Source organism: Perissodus microlepis, chromosome 23 (assembly GCF_051167445.1).
Source record: "Perissodus microlepis isolate ML-2025 ecotype Zambia chromosome 23, ASM5116744v1, whole genome shotgun sequence".
Classification (NCBI taxonomy): Eukaryota; Metazoa; Chordata; class Actinopteri; order Cichliformes; family Cichlidae; genus Perissodus; species Perissodus microlepis.
Window position 1 is genome coordinate 34019772 of NC_140482.1, and position 24375 is coordinate 34044146.

The window sequence follows — 24375 nt, forward strand, 5'->3', positions numbered from 1 at the left end:
GGGTTTCTGCTGTCAGGGCTATTGGGTTGTTTTTTTTAAAAAAAAAAAATTCACACAACATTTTAAAAATGACACTGCTCTGACTAATTCAAGGTCATGGAAGCTGTTTGCTTAAAAATGTCATCAGTAAGTAAAAAGTACTGAATGTTTTTGGCACTCAAAGTCCAGATCCACCGTTTATCATCGTCATCAGAGTGAATCTCAGAATCTGAGTTTTTATGGGCATGCACAAGGAGAAAACATGTCGCCGCCCACGTCAGTGAAAGTAAGCTACATTTTGTCACAGTTACTCAGACAGTGGACAGTGATTTTGCTCACATTGAATAGAATTGTAAAGCCTTTACTGCCAGTGCGTGCAGAGTTACTAAGTATGAGTATGCTCAGGGAAGGCAGCTAGCCAGGGAAAGGTCAGACTTAGTGGGAGGCTGTTTGTTGGACCAAGTATGTACCAGTCTGGCGCGTACTGGCAACTTTGTGCTAATAGTGTTGTTTTCTGAATCAGTGTTCATAGAAAATAAGTGTGTGTGTGTGTGTGTGTTTTAAATGAAATGATACATTTATAACAAACATATCTTTTAAAAAACCCAAACAAAACAGAACTATATCAGTAAAAGTGCACCTTTTGTATCAGGTCAAAAGAGCTTTTTTTCTGGCTTCCCATGTTTAATTTCTCACCGTGTCATGTGTAAGTATATGCCAGGCTCCTAATGAGGTGATTAGGTGTTATTAGTGCAGCAGAGCACACCGTTTACCCTGTTTAGCCCAGAGGAGGAACAACCTTTAAACAGAACAGTTATTTAGTTTTACCATTAGATAATTTTATTGGATTTAAGAATTTTACTTTCTTGTCTGTTTAATGTGCTCTTTTGAATTTAGATTTTATTTTTGAAAAATGTTTAGCTTTAAATAAAGTTTTTATTTTTTGTTTTTAAAACAATTATAATATAGGGGTATTTCTTGATATATATATATTGTTTCTAACTTCAATCTTCATTTAATTTTGTTTTGTTAATTATAATACCCTTACTGAACTTATCATTGTAAGAGGTTATTATTGTTTGGTGATTTTATTATTGAAGGAACTGGCTTAATTTAATGTTAATGGCTTTTCTAAAATATTAATTTACATATAGCTATAATTGTATCTGCTATTACTTTGGAAAGAGAGCAACATATAATATAATATAATGATGATGTTATATAAAGAGTTTAGATAGTGAGTTGATAGAGCAGCCAGGCCTGCAAAAATAATGTTTATTGGAGATCCAAAATGTCAAATCTATCTATCTATCTATCTATCTATCTATCTATCTATCTATCTATCTATCTATCTATCTATATACACATGTATATACACATATACATATATACATATGTATATGTGTGTGTGTATATATATATGTATATATATATACACACACACACACACACACACACACACACACACACACACACACACACACACATATATATATATATGTGTGTGTGTGTGTGTGTGTGTATCAATCTCCATCTCTTCAAACTTTCATATAAATTGGCTTTATACAGCTTTATATTGGCATTTTGACATTCACCAGCAGAAAAAAAGGGTAAACTAACTCAGTCAGTGACCAAGCATGAATAACACCAATTTATCTTGTGTCAGTTCAGCATCATTTTAAAATATCGTATTGTGTTGCAGTTTCAGACAACAACCATGTGCCCATGAAGACTTTACAAAAGCTGCAAAAAACCATCGACACTGAAAAATTGATCATATCCAGCCACGGCCGCTGTGTGCTCAGTTGTTACTTAGCTGCTGTGGACCTTTACCCGTCAGCACGCCATAATTACATACTAGCCTGCGTATGCTGTAAAACCATCAGAAATGCAGTTAATAAGTAGATTAACCGGCCTTTCAACAGACTGGTGATGATGTGACTGCTAATGCTGTTAGTAAAAAGATGCACAGTTCACACTGTCAGACACTTTCACCTGTGCATTCGCACAAAAAACAAAGGGGAAATGCTTCACACATATATGCAAATGCTGACTGTAAGATGCGTGATTTGAAAACATCGATTTGGACTTGGACAAATGCACCGCACACAGCACTTACACTACGTTCTGTTCAGTAAAACAGGAAACATTAGTTAAGGACTGTAGATTGTTTTCTCTTATGAACAAAAAACACTGCAGTACTTCTGCTTGCTGTCTATTTTTAAGTCCTTCTTTGGATGACGGTGGTGAGCTTTTTCCTCTCAGCTGAAGTTGTGGTAATTGTAGCATTTCAATATGCCATTTTAAATTAGGCTAGAGTACGTGCTTTATTGTTACTACGTATGCACTGACTACAGCTGTTAATTAGTGGCAGAGTATATCCCAGAGTGTGCAGCAGTAATTTACTAAAAAAAAAAAAACCCTGTCAAGTGTAGTCATAGTTTTATAAAAGAGAAAGAGCAGCCTGTAATTGCAAATGTGCACAACAACACAGAGTTTTTAGAAATGTGAAGATGAGACTATAAGGCAGGTTGATGTAAAAAACAAACAAACAAAGAAAGAAAAAACTGTCAAAGTCATTTCCTGCTTCATTTTGTAATTTTTAATAAAAAGTTTTACTCTTGCATTTTCTTCTTTAGATTTTTACTTGTGTTGCTGCTGAGGTGTCAGTTTTTATGTTGTTCTAACTTTACTATGCACTGATCACTAGTGGTGAGAAAGCTAACATAGCGTGGAAGGCTCTAATAGCTTCCTCACAGCTTAAGGGTTAGCACTTTTGAGGTATTTTTACTTGTTTATTCGTCTTAATTTTTTACTCAACTGCTCACTGTGGTCAAGTGAGATGTCTTCTTTCACTCAGTTTATGTTTTGTGTAACACTGGAGTTCATCTTTGTCTGTTGTCAGCTCTATTCAGTGAGAGCAATGAAAGGAGAAAATGGCATGACAACAAATAGCAGCAGCATGCAACAATGACTCAAACAGAGCTGACGCGAGAGTAGTGGAAATGTATTTGCTGCATAGAAAAACAAATAACAAATTCAGTAAAATTGCATTTTTTATGTACTTATTTCATTGTTTATTTTAATTTATTTTTTTGCAAAGTCACCCTTAACGTTGCCACAGAAGAATGATTCCCAGTATCGTCTTCTGAGTGAGCTTATTAACTTAACACAGGAATAGGATCAATACTTGGCAGAAGTTAACACTCAAAACCAAGACGTGGATCTGAGTCGTAGAAGATAAGGCAGAACTAAAAGTAAACTAAAAATAAATTTCTGGTTTTACATTCATATTGTGGTTGCAAATGAAAATTGATCCATGTCTGCTACTCACCAAAATAGGATGTCGCATCATTGGTCACTCATTGTCCAGTTTTGTTGTCAAGTTAAATATAATTTGTTTAGGAACTAAAAACCCTAAAAGTGATGTCAAGTTATTAGAAATATACTTTTTATACGAGTCAATTTATATAGAAAGTCTGGGTAGTCCTAGAAACACACATTTTATTGTCCTCAGCTGATCCCTTGAGTTGCCAAGTGCTAAATGAGTTTATAGCATAATGATGACCTTGAATGTTAATAAGTCACTTTACTGCTTGTTAGGAATGCAGTCCTAGAGAGAGATCTCTCAAACTACTGAATATTTACCTTTGTTAACTTTCCAGGTCGTAAAAGTGTTATTTTCTTAACTCAGTCTTCAGAGCGGTTTTTAAGATTGTTCAAATTCACCATGACCAAATCATAAACATACTTGTTTGTAAGTTTAATGAACATTTGAATATGTTCAGTGCATGCTAATCAAAGATAATGCATTCTGATGTCATATTGGAGAAAGTCATGTGGTGCTGAAGCGGCTGGAATATGTTACCCATGCAGACCCTTTGTAAACATTCCTGAGCCGCACTGAGATTGCTGACTGTTTTTGTGTGTGAACGTTTGTGGAGCGACTTGATTTGGATCCTAATAATAATAATAACTACTGTAAAACTGAATATATCTCACAGCCCATAAACCTTTATAATCTCAGTGGCTTTTGTAAGTACCATCTGTTCCACAGAACACTTCAGTATTCATATTTACACTCTCATGAAATGCTATTTATTTTATCATTGTTTTTAAGGGTCATTTTAAAGTGCTCTCCAGCTTTTATTTTTGAACTGGGCAGCTATACCTAAAACATGTGTAACAGCAATAAACGGGGCAATAATCCAGAGAACTAAAGATTAAAATGTGTTACACTTTACCTGATCTCCAGAATCTAACACTGATAACAGAAAAGCTGCCAGCAACAAAACTTGGCACACACACGTTGTATCTGACTGCGCTCATTATTCGGCTCCTAGTATGTCTGTTTCTCAAAGAGCAGTGAGGCACTTGTTGACACAAATAGATGAAATATCTGGACTTAATTATATGTTTATGTCACCAGCACGCTCACTAAATCATCCTAATGTTTAACTGTAATGTGACAAAAACACCAGACGCTCATTAAAGCTGACAAATGGATGACGTGTACCAAGCTAAATGTCAGAAATTATAAATGCTCACAACTATTGAAAGTTTTAAAAGTTGAAAATACAGAGGCTGATATATCTGACATGATATCTCATGTGTACTAGTAATGATTTAGTACTATATAAAACCATGAAATGCAGGATTAAAGTCTCCTTCTGATCTGAATGCTCTGTACTTTAAGTCCTCTGGTGCTCCTGGATGTCATAAATAGAGGACAGGCAATAATCAGGTGTGGGCGGTTGTGAGGGAGGACCTTTGACTGGGTTCATAAGGTCAGTGGACTACAGCACAGGCAGAGCCACTACTGGCTGTCCTAAGGCCTTAATTAATCCAATCTTCATCTAAATCTTAGATAAACTGATACTTTATTAATGCTACTTTAGAACTCATGACTCCAGCTTACAGGACATTTTCTTCAGATGCAGTCAACACATTTTTTTTTTAATATTTGAAACAAATCAAATCAAGATGTACTGTGACTGTACAGAAGCTAAACTTTGCTTGTTTTGAGAGAAGTTCCTCTTTCACACACTTGTTGTTCTAAGGATCATCAGATATGAAACCCAGCTACAGGACGACTTTTTCTTTTTGCAACCTTACAATGAATCCTGTGATCTCTCATAAAACATGACTGTCCTGCAAATAGATAAAAATGTCCAATCCCTAACTATAAATAACTTGGAATTCTGGGTATGTTATCAACATAAGTGATGAAACTAGATCAAAAGTGACAATTATGCACTTGAAAATGTGTGTTTTCTTATATTTAGTACCCTTGAATGTACATGTTGCACAAGAGTGAGCTGAATATCAGATGAGCTGATACATATATCAGTGACTATAAGATTGTGTAATGTCAGTGAGATAACAAGATGAACATAATGACAACAGTGCACTTTAAAAATAGGAATTTTTTATTTACAAATATTTCAGAGTCTTAAATACTGAGGAATAACATAAAATTTGCTAATAACGATACATTTGAAATGCTACAATAAACATCTGTATTTGAAATGTTGAAAAAAAAACTTAAGGCTCTTTCAACGTGTCTTATGAAATAAAAAAATAACTCATAACATTCACAACCATCCATAATTAAGATATTACCAGCAGTAAATCTTATGATGTTTTACTAAAAAACATCATAAAACTAAACATCACATGGCCAACAACAGTCAGTTCATAATATGTGCAACACTTCTGTTCATATTCTCCACCAGTGTTCACTACAATGCTCAGTGTATCGCCCATTAAAAGGGACTCAATAATATATCACAACCTGAGAAGTGATGAACAATTACAAGTGTATCATAAATACATTATTGCATTTAGTTTTGCGTATAGATACAAATTAAACTTAAATACACTAAAATTGTGATCCTTTAGTGGCCTCCTTTGTGTCCTCATCTTTAGACATGGCTGGGTTATCGTACATCTCCAGACTTGGCTTCCTGCTCGTCTCAATCGCTTCCTCCTCCTCATTTTTCTTGCAGCACTTGCAGCATTTGCAGCAGCAGCAGCAGTGTTTGCAACAAAAGCTTGAAGCTGAGGTAATGATGCTATCCCACGGGGCCATTGAATGCAGGGGCCGGGGTAAAAAGTCCCAGGTACGGAGGAACTTGGGCAAGAAGCGTCGGCAGCGAGATTGCATCACATTGATAACGATCACAAAGATAATTAAAGCAATGAAAGGCACACCGACGCCAACCAGTACTTTCCAGCCAGCCATTGACAGACCAAAGACAGTCAGGGGGAAAACCAAGAAGACCAAAATCAGGTAGATGATAGCAAACCAGCGATATTTGGCAGTTTTGTTCCCTAGCCCTCTTGCCAACCTGATGGGCAACCGCATGAAAGGGATCGGGTACCACAGTACAATGCCAAAGATGTTGAAGAAGAAATGGCAAAGTGCAATCTAGAAAAAAGCATAGAAAGATTGGATTTAAACAAGACAGCCACTGTGTGATTTCAAATAAAAAATAAAGGATGGATATAATAAATGGATTTTCCTTTAAAAATATTTCGTTTTGTTTTTGATAAATATATGCTTAAAGGGATTGAAGTTATTGTAATGCATCACTTGGAAAGCTGGAATATCTGTGCAAATGCATCAAAATAATTTTGTCTCGCTGAAAACCAAAAATGTTGTTGTGTAAGTGGTGCTGACAGAGTAGTGCCAAACACTGCATTTTCTATAACGGTGGATAATTCCTCCTTCATAGTAAGCACTAGGCTATTTCTGTATTTTATCACATCTCACACATTTAACTTTTTTAAGGCTTAAAGCCTGTCTAATAACACAGACTGCTGTGAAGGTCTGACAGTTTCTTTAGACCTGGTGAGTGATTCTTGGTGAATTGGGAAAACTGGGTTTGCTAGCTAAACTCCACAAACCACTGAGTGACATCATTGTGGCAACATCCTTCTTTTATAAACAGTCTATAGTCTGAACCAACTGACCAATGAGCATCACCTAGCATAGCTGTAAGCAGGCATATGAGAACAGTTTTTAATTGTTTCTTACTTGCAGAGAGTTTTCTAGTGTTTCTCCAGGGCTAGCCATAGCAGCAAGTATAGATGTTGTTGTTGTACCAATATTTGACCCCAGCGTCAGAGGATATGCTCGCTCAAGGCTAATAACACCGATACCTGACAAAAAAGATAAACAAAATATAAGATCTGGTGACAATTAAAAAAGACAAACAAAAAAACTGGTGTAATAATGGCTTACCAACAAGAGGAGTTATAGCTGAGGTGAAGACAGAGCTACTCTGAACCAGGAAGGTCATCCCGGCTCCCACCAAAATTGCAACATAGCCCATGAGAAAGGTGAAGGGGAAGGGTAGGTCTGTCATCAAAAAGAAACACATGATGTGAACATTATATCTACATGACCAGAGAAAACAAGCATTTCATTCTTAATAGTAAATGTGTCTGAGCTTTTTCCATCACACAACAGGACCGCTCGACCTGAACGTGAGCCAGAAGCAACAGGAAGGCTGTGCCTGTGTCGCTCATCAAGCATCACCACAGAAGCAGATGTGCTGACTATCAAACAGGCTGAACATCACATGCAAAAGGCTCGTTCTGGTTTTGTACCTGTGTTGAGCACCTTCTTGATCAGCACAGCCACCTGGCCCTTCAACATGGAGTTGAGCAGCTTGACGATGAGGATGAGACAGGTGCAGAGGACGAACAAAGACCCAGCCAGCAGAATGAGGCCCACGGCCAACTCTGACAAGGTCGTATTGGCAAAGATGTGATTACCTGCAAAGGATGGTGAAAGAGACAGACATTTAGAGTAAACTCTGGTAAACCGAGCTCTTGTAAACACTAAGAATTGAGGAAAAATTGTAATTGTGAAACAAGCTACACAAGTTTATGATTTTATGTAAATGTAAACAAAAACCTTTCTAAACAAAAACCTCTTCAAGCATCAAACCATTTCATTTAATTGGAAACAGCATGCTTTGAAGAAGTGATCCATTTTATGGTCATGTGACACTTCAGCCAAACAACATGAATGGACCTATTGAGGAGGTAGACGGGTTAAGGGAGAGTATTTGCTGAGTCACTGTAACGTCTCAAAGGTGGTCATTGTCTCAGCTTCGGAGAATCTGGTCTAAAGAGGTTGATGTGGCCGAATGGCTCTCTCATATTTCACCGAGCTTTAGCAGATCAGGTAATCCTAATTGCTTTGTAAATTTTCTTTTTCCCCCTTCAGAAATGGCATGGATGTATGCTCACATCTCTTTATGTAATTGGTAAAAGTCTCATTCATCTGGGTCCAAGTCTGGTTTCCTTCCTCCCAGCAGATGCCACCTGGTGGGCAGGTGTTCACTGTCACATTCCAGAAAGTCTGAAAGAGAAAGCAGAAAGCATAAGAACAAAAGCAAGCCTCGACGCAGTGGCTACTGTAGCTGTAATCTTTCAGTGACTGCAAGCAGCATTCAACCTCTTTAGAAAGTATGAGCTAACACAAGGCAACATTAGTCATCAAGAGAAAAACCTGATCTAACCACAGCTTTATGTGTGTTTTTACAGTTGTAAATACTAGTTTTGTAACTAGGTCTTGTTGATTTCTTACCGTGTTGGTCTCTGTTTTGCACCATTTTTTTATCAGACTCTTGTTCATGCCAACCTGGTCACCAGTGGCAATTGCAGAGATAACAGATTTGTCGAGCTAAGAGAAGAAACAGTTTTTTTAATTTTTAAAAATGGCAATCATACTTGATATTGATAACATGGCCCGGTCTTATAGTTACCTGGATGATGGATTTTGTCAGAGGGTCTGTGATGACCTTGAGCAGTTCGGGGGCGTCTTCTCCGGACTCGAGATGAAAAGAATCGATGATGAGTTTGGTGACTTTGTACAGAACGCCTGTGGCAGCTTCCAGCGGCAGAAGAATCAGGACAGAAAGCCAGTTGAAGAAGTCGTGGACTGTAGCACCAGCAAATGCCCTGAAAAACAAGAACACTCGGTCTAACATCTGCTAGAAACAGTTTGTAGAGTTAGTGTAATATCTTTATGTTTGCATGCTGTCGTTTACCTGCGGAACTCATTCCGATCTCCTGCCTGCATCATAGCCACAATAGTGTTGGTGACAGATGTTCCGATGTTGGCTCCCATGATGATTGGCACTGCCATTTTAACTTCCAGTACTGAAAAAGATAATCGACATTTCATTCACGTGTAATAAACTAACACTGCAGTCACTGTTAGTATTTTGAAGATATAAATATCACACATTAAACATTTAGATTGTTTCTCAGAATAAGCATTTTTGAAACTGTCACCTAGAGGTTCTATTGTGAGTTTACGACACATTTGTTTGAGTATACCGGACTGTAAAATGTGTGCACATGCCTCTTCCATGTATTTCTACTTACGTCCAGAGGCGACCATGCTGACCACGATAGAGGAGGAAGTGCTGGAGCTCTGCACCAACACTGTGACTAAAACCCCGATCACCAGCCCAGCCACAGGGTTAGTTAGCACCTCACTGTTTTTGAAGATGTCACCAGCGGCTCGGCCTGTACACACACGCACACACTGAGGTAAAAATACAGCTCTCCATGCACATTACATAACCTGGAAGTAGTTCATTTTTGTTTGCTTATTTATTTGTTTGTTTGTTTTACCTCCCACTAGCTGGAAAGCAGAGCTGAGAACATCAAGTGAGCAAATAAACATGTAGAGAAGTCCAAGCAGCAGAACCAGCTTCAGAATACCGGTTAACACTCTTAAAATCTTCCCCTTTGTGTCTAGATCTGTTAGCAAAAAAGACACAAAGCACTGAATCAGTCTGGCATTGTGAAGAGATCCACGCTGTATAGAGCAGTCGCAAAAGCGTGCTGCCTTACCTGACCACTTGACCCCAGTGTCTTTCAGCTCTGGGAGATCCCAGGGATCCTCCGCAGCCTCCTCATTCTCCTTCACCAGGACCAGAGTGGAGTAAGCCGGTGGGAGACGCTCTTCTTTAGACAGAGACTTCTCATCTAAGGGAGGGATTGCAGGGGAAATTGTGAGAAACTAAAGTTGCAATAACAGTTTGAGGAGGTCAAAAGTATCCACAAGAAAAGGACATACCGATAGAGGAGGAGTTATCTCCCTCTACTTCTGGTCTAGGAGCCATGACTATCTGAGAAACAGAAAGAAGGCAAGAGTTTCAATAGTTTTAGTGTTAGTCTGTATTATTCACCTTTTCAAAAATAAAATGGCTATCCCCCAAAAACAATCTATCACACTTTTTACTCTGTCCACTAAGCAGCTGTGCAATAGTCAGCGTAATCCAAGATGAAATTCTAGCTTTACCACATCTGTATCTGCTCAGCAGTTGATCATAATTAAGACAACAAAGAAACACAATAGTGGTAGCACTGTTACACCCGTGAAAGACAATCAGCAATAACATCTGTCCAAATAGCGGATATTTTTAACGCAAGCCACTGAATCCTCCAGCTATTTCTCGCAAATATCCTCAAGATTGCAGGTGGCCTCGGTCCTGCCGAGAAAGATAACGATGGCAGCCGGTGTACGCACCTGCAGCAGAGCGCTTTTGTGTCCAGATCTGTGAGAGGGGAGCAGGAGGCTTCACCTGAGTTACCTGTTGCTCACTCCGAGGCTGAGTGCTGCTTTTATAGCGCCGCGCAGAGCGCACACCCGCACACCTGCTGCTGACAGTTCAAAGATCACGCACACATGTGCAGCAGGAATGCTGCATCTGCAGGCGGGGGCAGATAAACCCAGTTAGACATGACTTGAATTTCTGAGGGACTAAAAACTAAGACTGACACATTTCACGATTTTCAACGGGGGAAAGATGGATTTTTTTGGGTGTTAATTTGTCTATTTTTGACTCGTCTTTCTAAAGAAAGTTTTTTTTTTAATGGCCTTATTTTTTTTTGACAATGTCTACTATTAACCGTCTACTGAACTTACAGCAAAACAAACACGCAAACAAACAAACAAAAAGTTTCCACCTGTCTTTAGTCTGTGGGCTGGGGTACAGGTGTAACGAACATGCTCCCCCTGGTGGCATGAAATGGCAATTTTTCTCATATGGCAATAAAAGCAAGTTAAGTTTCAAAATTCCATCTGGAAATTTGTCTTTTTGATAATTTATTTTAACATTAGGTGGTTTCATCATTCTTCAGATAAACCAATTATTTATGTGAAAATTAATCATCGTGTTGATCCCCTGGTCTTTCCACGATGCCATGCACTGTGTCGTTAAATATTTCACTATATTAAAGGATTACGGGTTGTAACACACTGATCTTATTTCAGTTTAAACCAACAGCGACTGATCGCAACTGTACTTATAACATAAACAGAACTTAAAACAAGTAATATTAAATATAACTGTAATTGCATGCATTATCCCAAGCACTTGTCTGCACACACTCATACGCTCATGCCACCCACTCAGCCACGCACAGGTTTACAGCTTCTTAGATAACACACACACACACACACACACACACACACACACACACACACACACACACACACACACACACACGCACGCACGCACGCACACACACACACACACACACACACACGCACAGTCTTTTACCTGCCTGTCTTTATTGGTCACTACATTAGTCTGAGATTATAGTGAGAGATATGTCAGAGATAGGATTTTAACGATGCACTGCATTATAATAACTGGTGTGAATATAAGCAAATGATTAACCAACAATCATGTTACAGTTACTCCCACCATGCAATAAAATAATAACTACCTAGCTTATAAAAAAAAGGGTTCACTGAGTTGATGCTCAGAGTCAGCTTCAGAGATCTTAGTTTATTTAAATAAATTTCCAGTAATCTGAACAAAATTCCTAGTGGTAATTATTGCCCATCTTGTTATTGTTGGTTTAGATTTTAATGTGGAAAATCCAGGAGCAGTTGCCGATTTTCTGGTAAATTTTGGACTGGCTTGTTTCGCTTAGGTGATTGTGTTTTCTTTTGAGACTGAACTTTACTCCCTGAAAATGAATTTCAAAGGTTCCCTTAAGAGTTCCTTATTCATAAAATCCGGTTTGGTTACTGGTTATTTTTCCATCTAGATTTGGATCCCTTTAGATGTTTGGCAGCACCTGTTTAACAGTGTGTCTAGCTCATCTTCTGCACTTTTAAAAAGTTTTAAATGTACTATGGAAAAAAAATGTGTTGGTTGACATCACGTACAACAAACCCATTCATTTGTTAGTTAAATTTAATTAGATTACATCAGCTCAGTTTTTTCTCTTTTAATTAAATTCAAGCCTTTTATTTAAGTAAGTAGAGCCAAATTTGTTTGAATTTATCCTACACAGGTTAAAAATGTATGTAGAACAAAATGAAATCTTGTTGAACGACTCTTGTTTAATGAACCAATATAAGATTTGATCGTTTTATCATTGCACGTTTCAAAATAAATACATGAACCCCATACTTTACAACAAATACTAGTAATATTTCGTGGAATAAAACCTTTATATATATATATATATATATATATATATATATATATATATATATATGGAGAGAGAGAGAGAGAGAGAGTCATCATCATCAGTAATTTTTAGCAGGACTGTTCATAACATTCTCAAAAACATTTCCAAGCACATATAAGGTGCTTTAAAAAAATAACTGCAATTTTGAACACAGAAAAAATACAGATTACCAAGAGATTTTTTTTTTTTTTTTTTTTTTTTTTTTTTGTCCCGTTTGGATCTTTAGCCATCAGAATTGTTGTCTTAAGGCCAAGAAAGATGCCAAGCGGATTTATTTTACCAAGTGGATCATCATGGCCTTGCCATATTGGTCCATTTGATTGACCTTTATTATAATTATGTATTTATTTTATTTTCGGTTGCTACAAACGGGACAGACGTGACTGGGGGATAGGACAGGGAGAAAGAATGAAAGAAAGAGAGGGAGAGAAAGAAAACCAAAGGGGAGAAGAGATGGTGAGAAGGGGGGGAAGAAAGGAAAAAACAAACAAACAAACAAACAAAACGCCTGGATCACCTGTATGGAGAAAAAAAACAGAAGAGAAAGCAAACAATAAAGAGCAACATAATAAAAACAGCACCATCACAATAAACTAGCTAGCAGTAGATAACAGTAGATACTAAATAATAAACGATATTGTGCAGCACGCAAGATAGACAGCGCACAATGTGCTTTGAGGCAACAGCCAAGAAAGGTGTAGTCCGCGTCTGTGAACACCCGTGTGTACACCTGTGTGCATACCTGTGTGGATCAGCATGCTTGTATTCCAAAGGTTTCTCCATGTAACGATCTGCTAGGGAGTGTGGGGAGCCATAGCCCCGTCCACCAGGGTATGAAGCAGGTATGGAGGAGATCCAGGCCCCAGATATCCAGAGGCCCCAGAGTACAAGGACCCGAGGAGGACCACCAAAGGGGGGGGGAACCGTGCCACCCTCCTGGGAAGAGCTGAGTAGAGCCCCAAACGAGAGGTCACCCCGCAGCTACGGAGCAGAGGCCAGAGGGGGTTGCAGTGGCGTGCCCGCGGGCTCCGCCGGCAGCCAGCTGTGCCAGAGAGGACCGAGCTTCAGGCCCAGAGGCCAGAGGCCTGAGGGCATCCCACCCCCCGGAAGGAGCCCAGCCGGGCCACAGGCGCCCGGCCCCGCCAATCGGCCACCAGGAGTGAGCCGGTACATGCATGAGCGCCCAGCCCCAGATGACAAGGACCACCAACACACCAACGTCTAAGGGCATCAGCCACCGGCAGGGAGTGTGGTGAGGGGAGATAGGCCTCCGTACTTTAGAGGGCCTGAGATGTACCCAGAGAGGTTGAGTCTAAGACCCAACCTGACATATAGACACAGACAAACAGGCACACGCGGACACAGACGTGCATTCCCACCCCCATATGCACAACCAAATACTCGGCACTCACCCAACGTGTAGACAGACACAAATAGACACTGCACAGACAGTCGCACTCCCCAAAAATACTCTATATCCCAGGTCCAGGTACCCCCGCCCCCAGAGGGGCAAGCCGCACCTAGACCCAGGAGATGTAACCCTTCTCTCTGGGGTGGAGGCAAGCGGACCACCTCCTTATCTGCAGTAGCAGGGAGGCCCCGCATCCCAGACCCCAGTCTGACGGCCAGCACCTCCTCCCAGCCCCCCAGCCCTGACGTCTAACAGAACCGAGTGAAGACCTCAAACCTCCCTACGCCCGCTCATATGTAATGTTGTTGTGTGCTGTTCTAAAGTGCATTTAAAACTCAGGAGAGCATGGTACTAGCTTCCTCTCAGAGAGCAGCACGGCTCCTCCCGAAAACCCTCAGTGTCTAAATGCATTTAAAATTGAGGGTAGGGCACCAGCGCCAGAGGTGGGTTGGAGTACAACGACCATCCTCTGGATGCTGTAAAACGTGCCCACCCTCAAGGCCCTATATGTATGTGTTATGTGAGAGTGTGAGTAATGTGGATGTCTAGGTTGCAGAATAAAATTGAGGCACAGGCGGCCAGAAGGGGACAGAGGGGGAGTGCCTCCCCTGCACCCTGGTGACATACCTGCACCCCAAGCCCTGCGTGTGTGGGTGGGTGTGGTAGAGCGGGAATAGGGAGGCAGCTGAGGATGGGGAGGGAAGAAAGGGAGGGGCAAGTAGTAGGCACCCCCACGCTCTGGAACCCACCAGGGCAAGGAGGCCCAGGCCCATCCGGACCGGGGCCCGCAGCAGCAGCACTGCCCAGCCCCACAGAGTCCGGGGCAGCCCACCCGACTCCACCCCAGAGAAAACTGCACCCACCCCATCATCCAATCATCTCCCAAACTACACAAGACAATAGACACCCAGGTTGAGTTCATTCTCCCCCTCTCCTATATCTCTCCCCCCACCTGCAGAGTGAGCTCCTGTAGTGAGGAGACCACCTGCAAAGATGTAACAACCTCCCCACCAGTTAGAGAGCCCCCTAGTTGGGCCGATGCACCAAGAGATTTTTTTATGATAACCAAAAGAATGCACCTATCAAAATTACAAATACAATTACAAAAATTTATAATAATCAAAAAAACTATTTTTTCTATTTTCTTGTGTTTTCATTTGCTTCCTTTAATAGTTTAAAAACACCTGACCCTGTATCTTGTAGCTCCAAAAAACAGCCCATAGCCTACAATCAATCACTATACTGTACTACTTGATTACTGCACAACCAATAAGATGATTGCAGCTGCAGGCAGTATTGGGTACACAGTGTTCAGCCAAGCAAGTGCACTGACAAATTAAGACTATTAATAGTGAAATACCCACAAAAGAAAGGCTTACTTCCATGCAAACCTGCAAAGAAAATATGATGTGACACTGGAGGCTGAGATACAAATCACAAATACTACTAATATCACACTGCATGATATGAAACTCTTAGCAAATAAAGAAAACGCAAATGAGCAAACAAAATTTTGAAATAAATCAAATCTGCTCTGAGAGCTGAAAATAGTCAAGCAAGCATGCAAAACGTGTTAACAAAGCAACATTCTGTCTTTAATCTACATTACTGAGTTTGTGTAGCTTCTCATTATTTGACATCTTAGTGAACTTACAGGGTGTTTTGGTTTATTTTACTCTATAATCTTTTTTTTAATTGATTTTAATATACTTATACTTGTATTTTGGCTCTGTTTTATTACATCTGACTCTTTCACATTATCAGCTTCTCATCGGTCGTCTGTAAAGCCCTTTGAACCACACTAAACTGCAAAAAAGTGGTAAACAAATAAAGTCTGACTGATTGAAGAGTTACAGTGTGCCTTACGAAGCCATTGCGTGGTATACAGTAAAATAATAATGAAAAAAAATAAGAAAAAAGATCAGATAAATAATAAACAAAAAATATTTTTTTTAATTCACAGACAATTTAATGCAATAAAATATGCAGAAGAAACAGCTCCATGTTTAAAAGTGAACAAAGCTTGTGTATAATATCGTATAGCCATTAAACTAACATGTGAAAGTAGTTAGCTACTTTATTTTTCTATACCAGTCATCAGATGCACCTTGAACCTGAACAACTCATCCATTCTCTTATTAATCTGTCGTAGGTCCAACGGTTCAACTGGACAGGTCACAAGTCTATCACAGAGCCAACATAGTGAGACAGCCACCCATCCACACCCAAAGTCCAGTTAACATACATGTCTTTGGGAGGAAGATTGAGTATCTGGACAGAACCCAAAGAGGACACAGAGAAAACACACAAACACCACACAGAAAAGCCTCCAGCCAGCCGGTGGATGTGCCATCACGAGACCACTGCACCACTGAACCTGAACAAATGAACCTTAAATCTTATTTTGAACTTATCACATGACAAATATTTTCCTTGTGTTGCTATTGCCGGCTGTATAGGTAGTAAATCACCAACACATTTTCATTATTCCATCAAATATTCCTTTGCTACATTTTAAATGGAGTAATTCTTGTCAGGCTTTAATTATTTTCTAGATAAAAGACATAAAAACTGGTGGGGCACTTTATCCTGAGGTGACTATTGATTAAATATCTATTTATCTCTCTGATGATTGTGCATGGTTCTCTGTGCCTGGAGGCTTAGCTTCTGTGCAGTTATAAGCAGTAATATTATTTGATTGGCTCTAACTGTGTTTCTGCTCAGACCACAGTGTACACTCCAATTAGTACTATCCATGTGATGCGCGAGACTGAGGATCCAAAGCATGTTGTCATATATGAAGTTGCCTCATGAAGTAGCCATATTTTTCCAGTGTGCCTGGTTATTTATTGACTAACCCATTGGGCTTGATGCGGTACTTTCTCCCCTTGTGACTATAACAGACCCACATATGACAGAAAAATCAGCTGAGGCTCTCCTTTAAACTTTGGACTTCTGCTTTGATCGTTCCTCCACCCACATACTAATATAATACTTTGTGGTCATGTCTGCAAATATGTGTATATTTGGGGGAAAATTTATATATATATATATGTTTTTTACCTTTTAAAAAAATTTATCTCAAAATATTATCCCTTTACAAATCGGTATATATTATTTTCTTACACCTTGTATAACACATCTTAAATACTTTTCTTTATGAGAATGGTCATGGTATCAAAGTCAATGATTGCCCGAAGAGCTGTTGAGTTGATTCCATCTATCTGCCATGTTGGCACAGTCCACAGGGGGTCAAATAGTTTGCCCTCTCGTTATGGCCAAGGAGGGCCAAGTACTAACCGTGAGTAAGCTGCAATCTATAAAACAATAAAACACTGTTGTTAGAATTTGTCCTGACTGGTTGAATCTCTGAGGGTGGTAAACCTGAGCAACTGTCAAGGTTATAACCAAAGCAACAGTGTGATGGATGGTTGGTGTCTATCTAATGGTTTCTTACTACTCCAGAGGGACTTTTTAAAAGTTCAAACACTAAAGTTGTATTTAAATTGGCTTATTGGAAGACTGATCATCATAATAACATCATTCACACTGACCTTTTGCAGCATGGAAAGCCTGTTTGCTTGAGATAGAGAGCAACATTTGGTGTCTGGAGCTGCTGAAATAAAGGAAAACCCCCTCACATCTTACATAAAACTGCAGTTAATCCTTAATAGAAAGAAAGTAGCCTAACACCACTGTGTTTGCACTGACTTGAGTGAGACCCTGCTGCCTCCACATGGCCATAGTGTGGACTGAGACTGATGGATACAAGGCATCTTAAAATGGACCTATCAGAGGCTGTGTGCAAATTTCCATTGTGTCTGATGGAGCAGCCTCTGTAGAAACATTAATTACTCTCTGATGTATGTTACGTGGTATACTGTATGTGGTGTTGGGCATTGGTTGGTCGCAGCCGCTACTTAGTTAGCAACACTTGTTGGCCTGTTAGCTTACAGTATGATGCTTTTATATTATGAATTACCTTTTAGATTTAAAATGATTGAGTCAGTTTCTATGATGAGATGTATTATTGTGCTTCATATTGATATAAAAAAAAACCCTGTGCAAACCTTTATTAAGTCTCTTTAAAATTGAGTTTTGTTTGCTAAACATGAAAAATTGAAGAAAGAGCTTTAATTGCTTTTGTTTTGTATGTAGTGCCTATCTCACAGGACTTAGTTGTCTCACATTTCATTAATTTCTCACATGCAATATAAATAAATGAATATGAATCAAGCTGACATTATGCTATGTGACATCCATGAGAAAGGGGCCGCTTTCATAATATGAACCATAAAAGCTTTATACGCAACACAAACATTTACTGTTGGAGAAAATTTAGAGTGATACATTGTGTTGTGTTGTATTGTGAAACCTGGCCCCACCTTATCATGCAAATTCGCATGATAAGGTGGGGCCAGGTTTCACACCTTATCATGCGAATTCGCATGATAAGGTAGGGCCAGGTTTCACAATGAACACACCCGAAACTCTGGCTGATTGGGACCCACACCCAGTTTCACACCTTGGCTCAGGCGATTAGAGGATCATCAGGGGGTCCTTTTGTCCCTCTGTGGGGGGATACTCCCACTAGGTTTATATCTGGGACTCTCCACCATTTGACCTTAGAACTGAAGAAGCTTCTCGGATGAGAGGTGAAACGTCTTCAAGTAACTTAAAGAAGTCCAGACGCTTTTCTTTGCAAGCTCCTTTGACTACGATGACCTGGATGACTGAGAACCTTCACAGACATTGTGTTGTATTTGCACTTTAGCCACCTTTTTAAAACTACACATACTTTTAGCTGAAAAACATGCAGTGATGAAATATTTTCACATTGTGTCTACAGGTCTCCCCCCTCAGGAGTCAATGCACAATCTGTCCTAATCCTCTTTTCTTCTTTTCTGTCCCCAGGATGGAGCTTCTATGAAATGAAGTTCACACGTGTACCAGTAGATGGGGACATATAAATGCCAAAAGGTTGGCCTTGGCGTCATGGTTAAAAGCAAACCTGGAAGCCTTAATGTTTGGTCTCACACAGTTAACACAGTGTTTGTTTAAGGCTGAGCTCACTGTATGAATTTGAAGTGAGGGTTAATAAGTGTTTACTTGTTTTCTGCTCTGTGTGCACTCGATCAACAACAGTCCTGCCGGTAGAAACACAAGTATGCGCTCTATAGAAGTGCACTTGTTATGTGAAGAAGCTTATTTTTAGAGACACGTTTTATTCATGTAACTTAAATACACACTATAAAAAATACAATAGGGAAATTAATTAAAAAGTTTAATTAGACTATTAATTCCTGGTACTTAGTGGGTTTAATGCTATTATAGTTTGCTCCATCTTTACCATCTGCAGCATAACAGCTGAACTACACACGTTAGATGTACTTTTAAGTGTATTTAATATTAGTATTTAATATTTAGATGTGAATGCAGATGCTGAAACAGCTGAAGGTTGTTTTCGAGCTGTGAAGATAAACACTCTGTGGCATCTACTTCAGGTTTATCACAATCCATAAATGTCTGCAACAAGTTAAGAGTCACAAGAATCACAGAGGCTACATTACAAGATAATAGCTCCATAGAAGCCAGAAAAGGCTTTATGGAAACATGAGATCAAAGTGAGAAGGACAAGAAGCATCCTTTTCATGTGTTCTGTCAAACCTGGAGGAGGTGCTGTGAGGCCTGGGCAAAACTGGCTTAGTCTTAGCTGGATAATATTAAGAAATTTAGATAAAAAGTTCTGTAGCTGTTTTAACAGTTGGTTGTGTTTTGTAATTATGTTTTAATTATTCTTTTAATTATGTTGTCTTGCTGTTTTGTAATTTTGTTTTCCCCAAGTGTTTCCTAATTGTTTCATTGATTGTTGTGCTTAAATGTGCTCCATATAAATGAACTTGACTTTTGTTTCTAGTTACCTGTGTGTTGCCCATATGCTTCCTTGCCTATTACTGTTAATTTTTTTGGCTTTTTTTACTGCCTAAGTTTGAAAGATGTTTTTTCTCATGGTTGGTGTTACTCGGTGTGGTTTCGTGTCCCACTTTATGTTGCCTCCACCCTTTCTCGTTTCTCTGTCCCGTCTTAATTGTTTCCACCCGTGTCTCATTTCCTCTGTGTATATCTACCGGCCGTGTCTTTATAGATGTTTTTTTTATTCTCATGTGTGTTACTATGCTACCTGTCTTTGCCTTCCTGCATTAGCTTTTTTGTTTTGTTTTGTTTTTTTAAATAATTAGGGATCAGTCTCTTTTCATTTCAGTCTTTTTTATCTGGGGCTGGCTCAATTTCTGGTTGAATCATTAGAAATCCCTTCACTCTCATTATTGGACCTTCATCCCACAACAGGGGTATGGCTCCAGTTGCACTGTGTGTGGGACCAAAGATTTTATCATTATCAAATAAGTTGGAAAACCTTATAAATAAGCCAGTTGCCAGATTTCAATCACACAGGGTACTTTAAATGCTGAAGACAATACTCTGAAGGCTTTAAAGGTCTGGAAAATACTTCTATAATATATATATATTTTTATTTGTCAGTCTTGAAGCCATCAGCTCACCCAGATATTAAAAACAGGCCCTTAACTTTAAAATGTCTTTTTGCATACATGATAAAATACAAATGTGCATATAAATTCTTAAAGCCAGTGTCTACATTGTCTCAAAGTTGCATTTAGATGTCAAAGATGCCTAAACAAGTAGAAACACTAAATTTCACTCAAGCTATTATGTTGCTGTGCTAAAAATAAGAAAGTCTGTTCTTATTAACTGGATGAATGTTTGTCAAAAGTGTCCCAAAATGCTCCTGTTATCTGATGCAGCAGACCACCAGCGCCGTGCATCAAGGTAACCGATTGCTGTTATTTATCTGATGTTAAGGCCTGCTTTCCAGCTCAGCTCCCATCAGCCAGTATATTCACTGGTGCCGAAACTTGGATGACCTTGGTAGTGATTGATAGGAAATGCTGATTCATAAGTCCTCCACACACGCTGATGGGAATCCATTCCTCTTTCTTCTTATCACACAGCAGGAGAGGTGAAGTATTAAGTGTTGCTGCAGAGACAGGAATTCATTTTGCACCTTTCCTGTAAATTTTTTAAGACATGGAAACTGCAGTTCTTGTCATGAAGGCTTACTGTGGTTGTTTACAGTCGGTGATTTTGACAAGAATGCAGGAATGAAGAAAACAGCAATTTAAAGTATTTCATTTTTAAGAAAATTTTATTATGGAATGTTTTTTTTATGTTTTGGGGTTTTTTTTTTTGAGCTGTTACAAAATTGTGTAACCTGTAAATGAGATCACCCCGTGTAGGGAGAAATATTGACTTGGGATCTCATTATTTTTTGGAGTTGATCAGCTGGTATCCAGCAGATCCTCAGTACTTCAGCATGACCTAAAGAAACAAGATGATTTATTGACAGATTAAATATTTTATTTATCAGTGACACTGGCTGAAATGCATTTGTTTCTCAACAGACAGACTCATGCACAGAAAAGGAAACTCTATAGATGGAATGGAAAGAATGGAAAGCGGCATTAATTTACCTCGCTGAGCCACTCGGTGAAGGCAGAGGTACGGGTGAAGACTGTGGGCTTCTTCACTTCGTTGCAAACACGGGAGGAAACAAAGCTGGTTACACCCTGGACATACCACCTACCATCCTGACCCACACAGTTAAGAGGACCGCCAGAGTCTCCCTGAGAGAGAAAGAGGCAGAGAAAGGATTGGTGCATGAAGTAGCTGACCTTGTTCGCTGCAGGTAATTCAGTTCTGACAGGTACAAGCTGCTTTCTTTTGATGCTTCACACACATTGCATCCTGATACGATGTCTCCTCCTGCACAGATCATGGTGCTCTTGACGTTGATCCCCCACCAATCGCTGCGGCTGCACACACTGTGCTCCACCACAGGCAGCAAGGCCTGCTGCAGTTTATCAGGCATGGGACCATGAGCTGACACACAGAGAGGATAGAGCTGCTCAGCAACGCGTAAATACAACACACTGTATACTGCATGCATCAGGCGGAATCAGACAAGTTGTTTGAAAGCCAGTGCTCATTATTGTTACTAGTACTACATGCAGTTAATTAGCTTTATTATTTATACTTGCACCAAAAGCACTTATTCATTACCTTATTAGGCAGGTCCATCAAATGTGTTATGAAACCTTTTCTAAACTAAAGTGACGTCTGCATGCAGGGCCATCCTTGGGCAATATTAGCAAGCTAGACATCATAAACACGTGGCAGCATGAGCCAAATGTGTTTTCTTGGTTTAACTGCATCCACTGCACATGTGCACTGCTGTTTTCTCCTACACTGTGTACAAAAGTTTGACATCACCCACTGGTTTGTGAATACCTGATTCTGAGCTCTCAAGCTTTTTGCTGCCATCATCTTAGCTTTTTGAAATCAGACTTAAACTAGTAATTAAAACTCTAAACTCATGGGGACGGATCAGGTGAGAGGTTGCCTTCTCACTGACTTCTGTTGAGGTTTCTTACATGACATCGTGCACATTGCTCAGCAGTGGTCTGGCATCGATGTCATGAAAAATGGTTCTGAAAAATGTATATTTGCGAACCATTTGGGAAACGGTTGCTCAAGGTTGCAAACTATTTATCTTAGGGATGGATACATTGATTGAAAAGAGTGTTCTGTACTAAAATCCTCCATGTGATTGTTTTCTTTACTGGCAGACTGCTGTAATCACCCACAGTGATTAAAGAAGAGGCTGTCTGCAAACACTTGCTAATTACTGTTGGCATTCCAGAGCCTACTGCCATCTATTGTATACAGTCTATGATTTGTAACTTCACTGAACACATTCTTCCCTGAAAACCTTTGCTAGCTAGCATGTCCCATTCCTTGCTAAACCATAATGTATGACCACTTGAAAGAGAGACTTCAGTTACATGGTTTTTACAAAAGGTATTACTACCCAAAATTAGCAGAAAATGCAGACTGCATATGCTAAAATTGAACCTTTTCACACAGATGGAACAAGACAATGACCTGCAGTTATTAACATGACATAAAAGAGACAGAGACAGTACTGTAAAGGTTTCCCCAGCCAGTGATGTAACATGGGGCTCCATGGGCGAGGATCTCTCCAGCCTGTGGAAGACAAGCAATGCCCACGCTGTCATTCATAATGGGGCTCTTATCCAGTTTCAGCAGGGCAAGATCATTCCTGGAGGAGAACCATCATAATAGTTAGATTTTTACTGATCGAGGAGGTGAAAGGAGGCATCTCTTAAACCAGCAAAAATGCTTCTTCGAGATTGTTTTATAGTGTTGTGTGAGAGCAGTTGCTTTTTGAAATGCATTTTCTTCAGCTTTCAGAATGTACTTACCCATCAGAGACATGGTTGATGTCCCAGTTAGGATGGACAACAATGCGCAGAATATCTATGATCTGTTCAGTTCCCTCCTGCTGGCTCATGTCATGTTCTCCCAATAACACACGGTACACATCTCCTGGCCTGTAAGACAGTTTTGACCATTTATGATTTATCAATTTTCTTCTCCTTATACTTTTGAATGCCAGAGTTCTTTTGGTGTGCTTTTTACACAGTCCCTGACTTCTGTCTTTATGCTCTAAACTCTCATCCCTTGATCAAGCTTAGCTAGTCACCAGATGCAGTGTCCAGCGGTCAGCACCCAGCGAGGTCCAACCAGAGTCCCTCCACAGGTGTGATGGTAACGACTGCCGTGCTTCACCTGCAGGGAAATCTGAGAAAAAGAAGCTGACAATTTAGTAATTCTAAACAAAACAATAATAAGTACATTAAAAATTAACAAACTGTAATTACCTGCCAAGGCCAGCTATGGGGATGGGCATCCTCTCCATTTACAACCCTACCAGTGTTGGGCTGGACAGCAGGTGTACCACAACTAAAAACTACAATTATATTCGATTATATAACTAAAATGTAATTTATATCTGAATTTTGTCTTTTGTAAGAATTGAACTACTTTTTCCTTTTCTAACCAGACCAAACTACTTACCATATGCTGCTTGTAGCAGCATAAGGACCAGTGTCTGCAGCATGCTGTCGTTGTGAGAGGTAGTTCAGTTCGGGGAAGTTCAGTTCGGGGAAGTTCTTTTATACCTGCTCAGCGTTTCTATCAACCCAAATGCAGATTACACTGAACTTGTGAAACTCTTTTATCAGTCTCACTGCTGATTGTAGCTGAGAAAAACCTTCCTGTTCCACAGATGCATTAGTTGGTCTTTGCTGACCTGCCTGCTGATGGGGACAAATGGGTGGTTTACTGTGCAAATAGTGCAACAGACTTTGAATTCGCTGGAACTCAAAACGCTTTTAGGCATTTTGAGATAAAAATAATGATATTAAAGTGTAAAAAAGTGAGTTCTATATTAAAAATAATGAAGTAATAATATGAAACATGTATCTAAAAAATATCATTTTAGGACCATAAGTATTCATTATGCAGAT

At 39.5% G+C, this 24375-nt stretch overlaps 2 protein-coding genes across 2 annotated transcripts; both read right to left on the reverse strand.

The window, feature by feature from the left end:
- Positions 1-5471: 5471 nt before the first annotated feature.
- slc34a2b (solute carrier family 34 member 2b) lies at positions 5472-10581 on the reverse strand. Its single transcript, XM_084921366.1, has 13 exons — positions 10538-10581; positions 10085-10136; positions 9859-9993; positions 9637-9765; positions 9385-9528; positions 9045-9156; positions 8760-8955; positions 8582-8677; positions 8242-8353; positions 7594-7761; positions 7226-7342; positions 7019-7143; positions 5472-6409 (listed from the first exon to the last, which is right to left on the reverse strand). The coding sequence occupies exons 2-13, from the start codon at positions 10128-10130 to the stop codon at positions 5861-5863; spliced, it is 1929 nt and encodes a 642-aa protein (XP_084777492.1). The 5' UTR covers positions 10131-10136; positions 10538-10581; the 3' UTR covers positions 5472-5860.
- A 10561-nt stretch (positions 10582-21142) lies between these two features.
- Positions 21143-24037, reverse strand: LOC146361899 (chymotrypsin-like elastase family member 3B). The gene is made up of 8 exons (XM_084921408.1): positions 23924-24037; positions 23728-23816; positions 23550-23647; positions 23269-23397; positions 22969-23105; positions 21723-21865; positions 21457-21609; positions 21143-21304 (listed from the first exon to the last, which is right to left on the reverse strand). The coding sequence occupies exons 1-8, from the start codon at positions 23964-23966 to the stop codon at positions 21287-21289; spliced, it is 810 nt and encodes a 269-aa protein (XP_084777534.1). The 5' UTR covers positions 23967-24037; the 3' UTR covers positions 21143-21286.
- Positions 24038-24375: the final 338 nt, after the last annotated feature.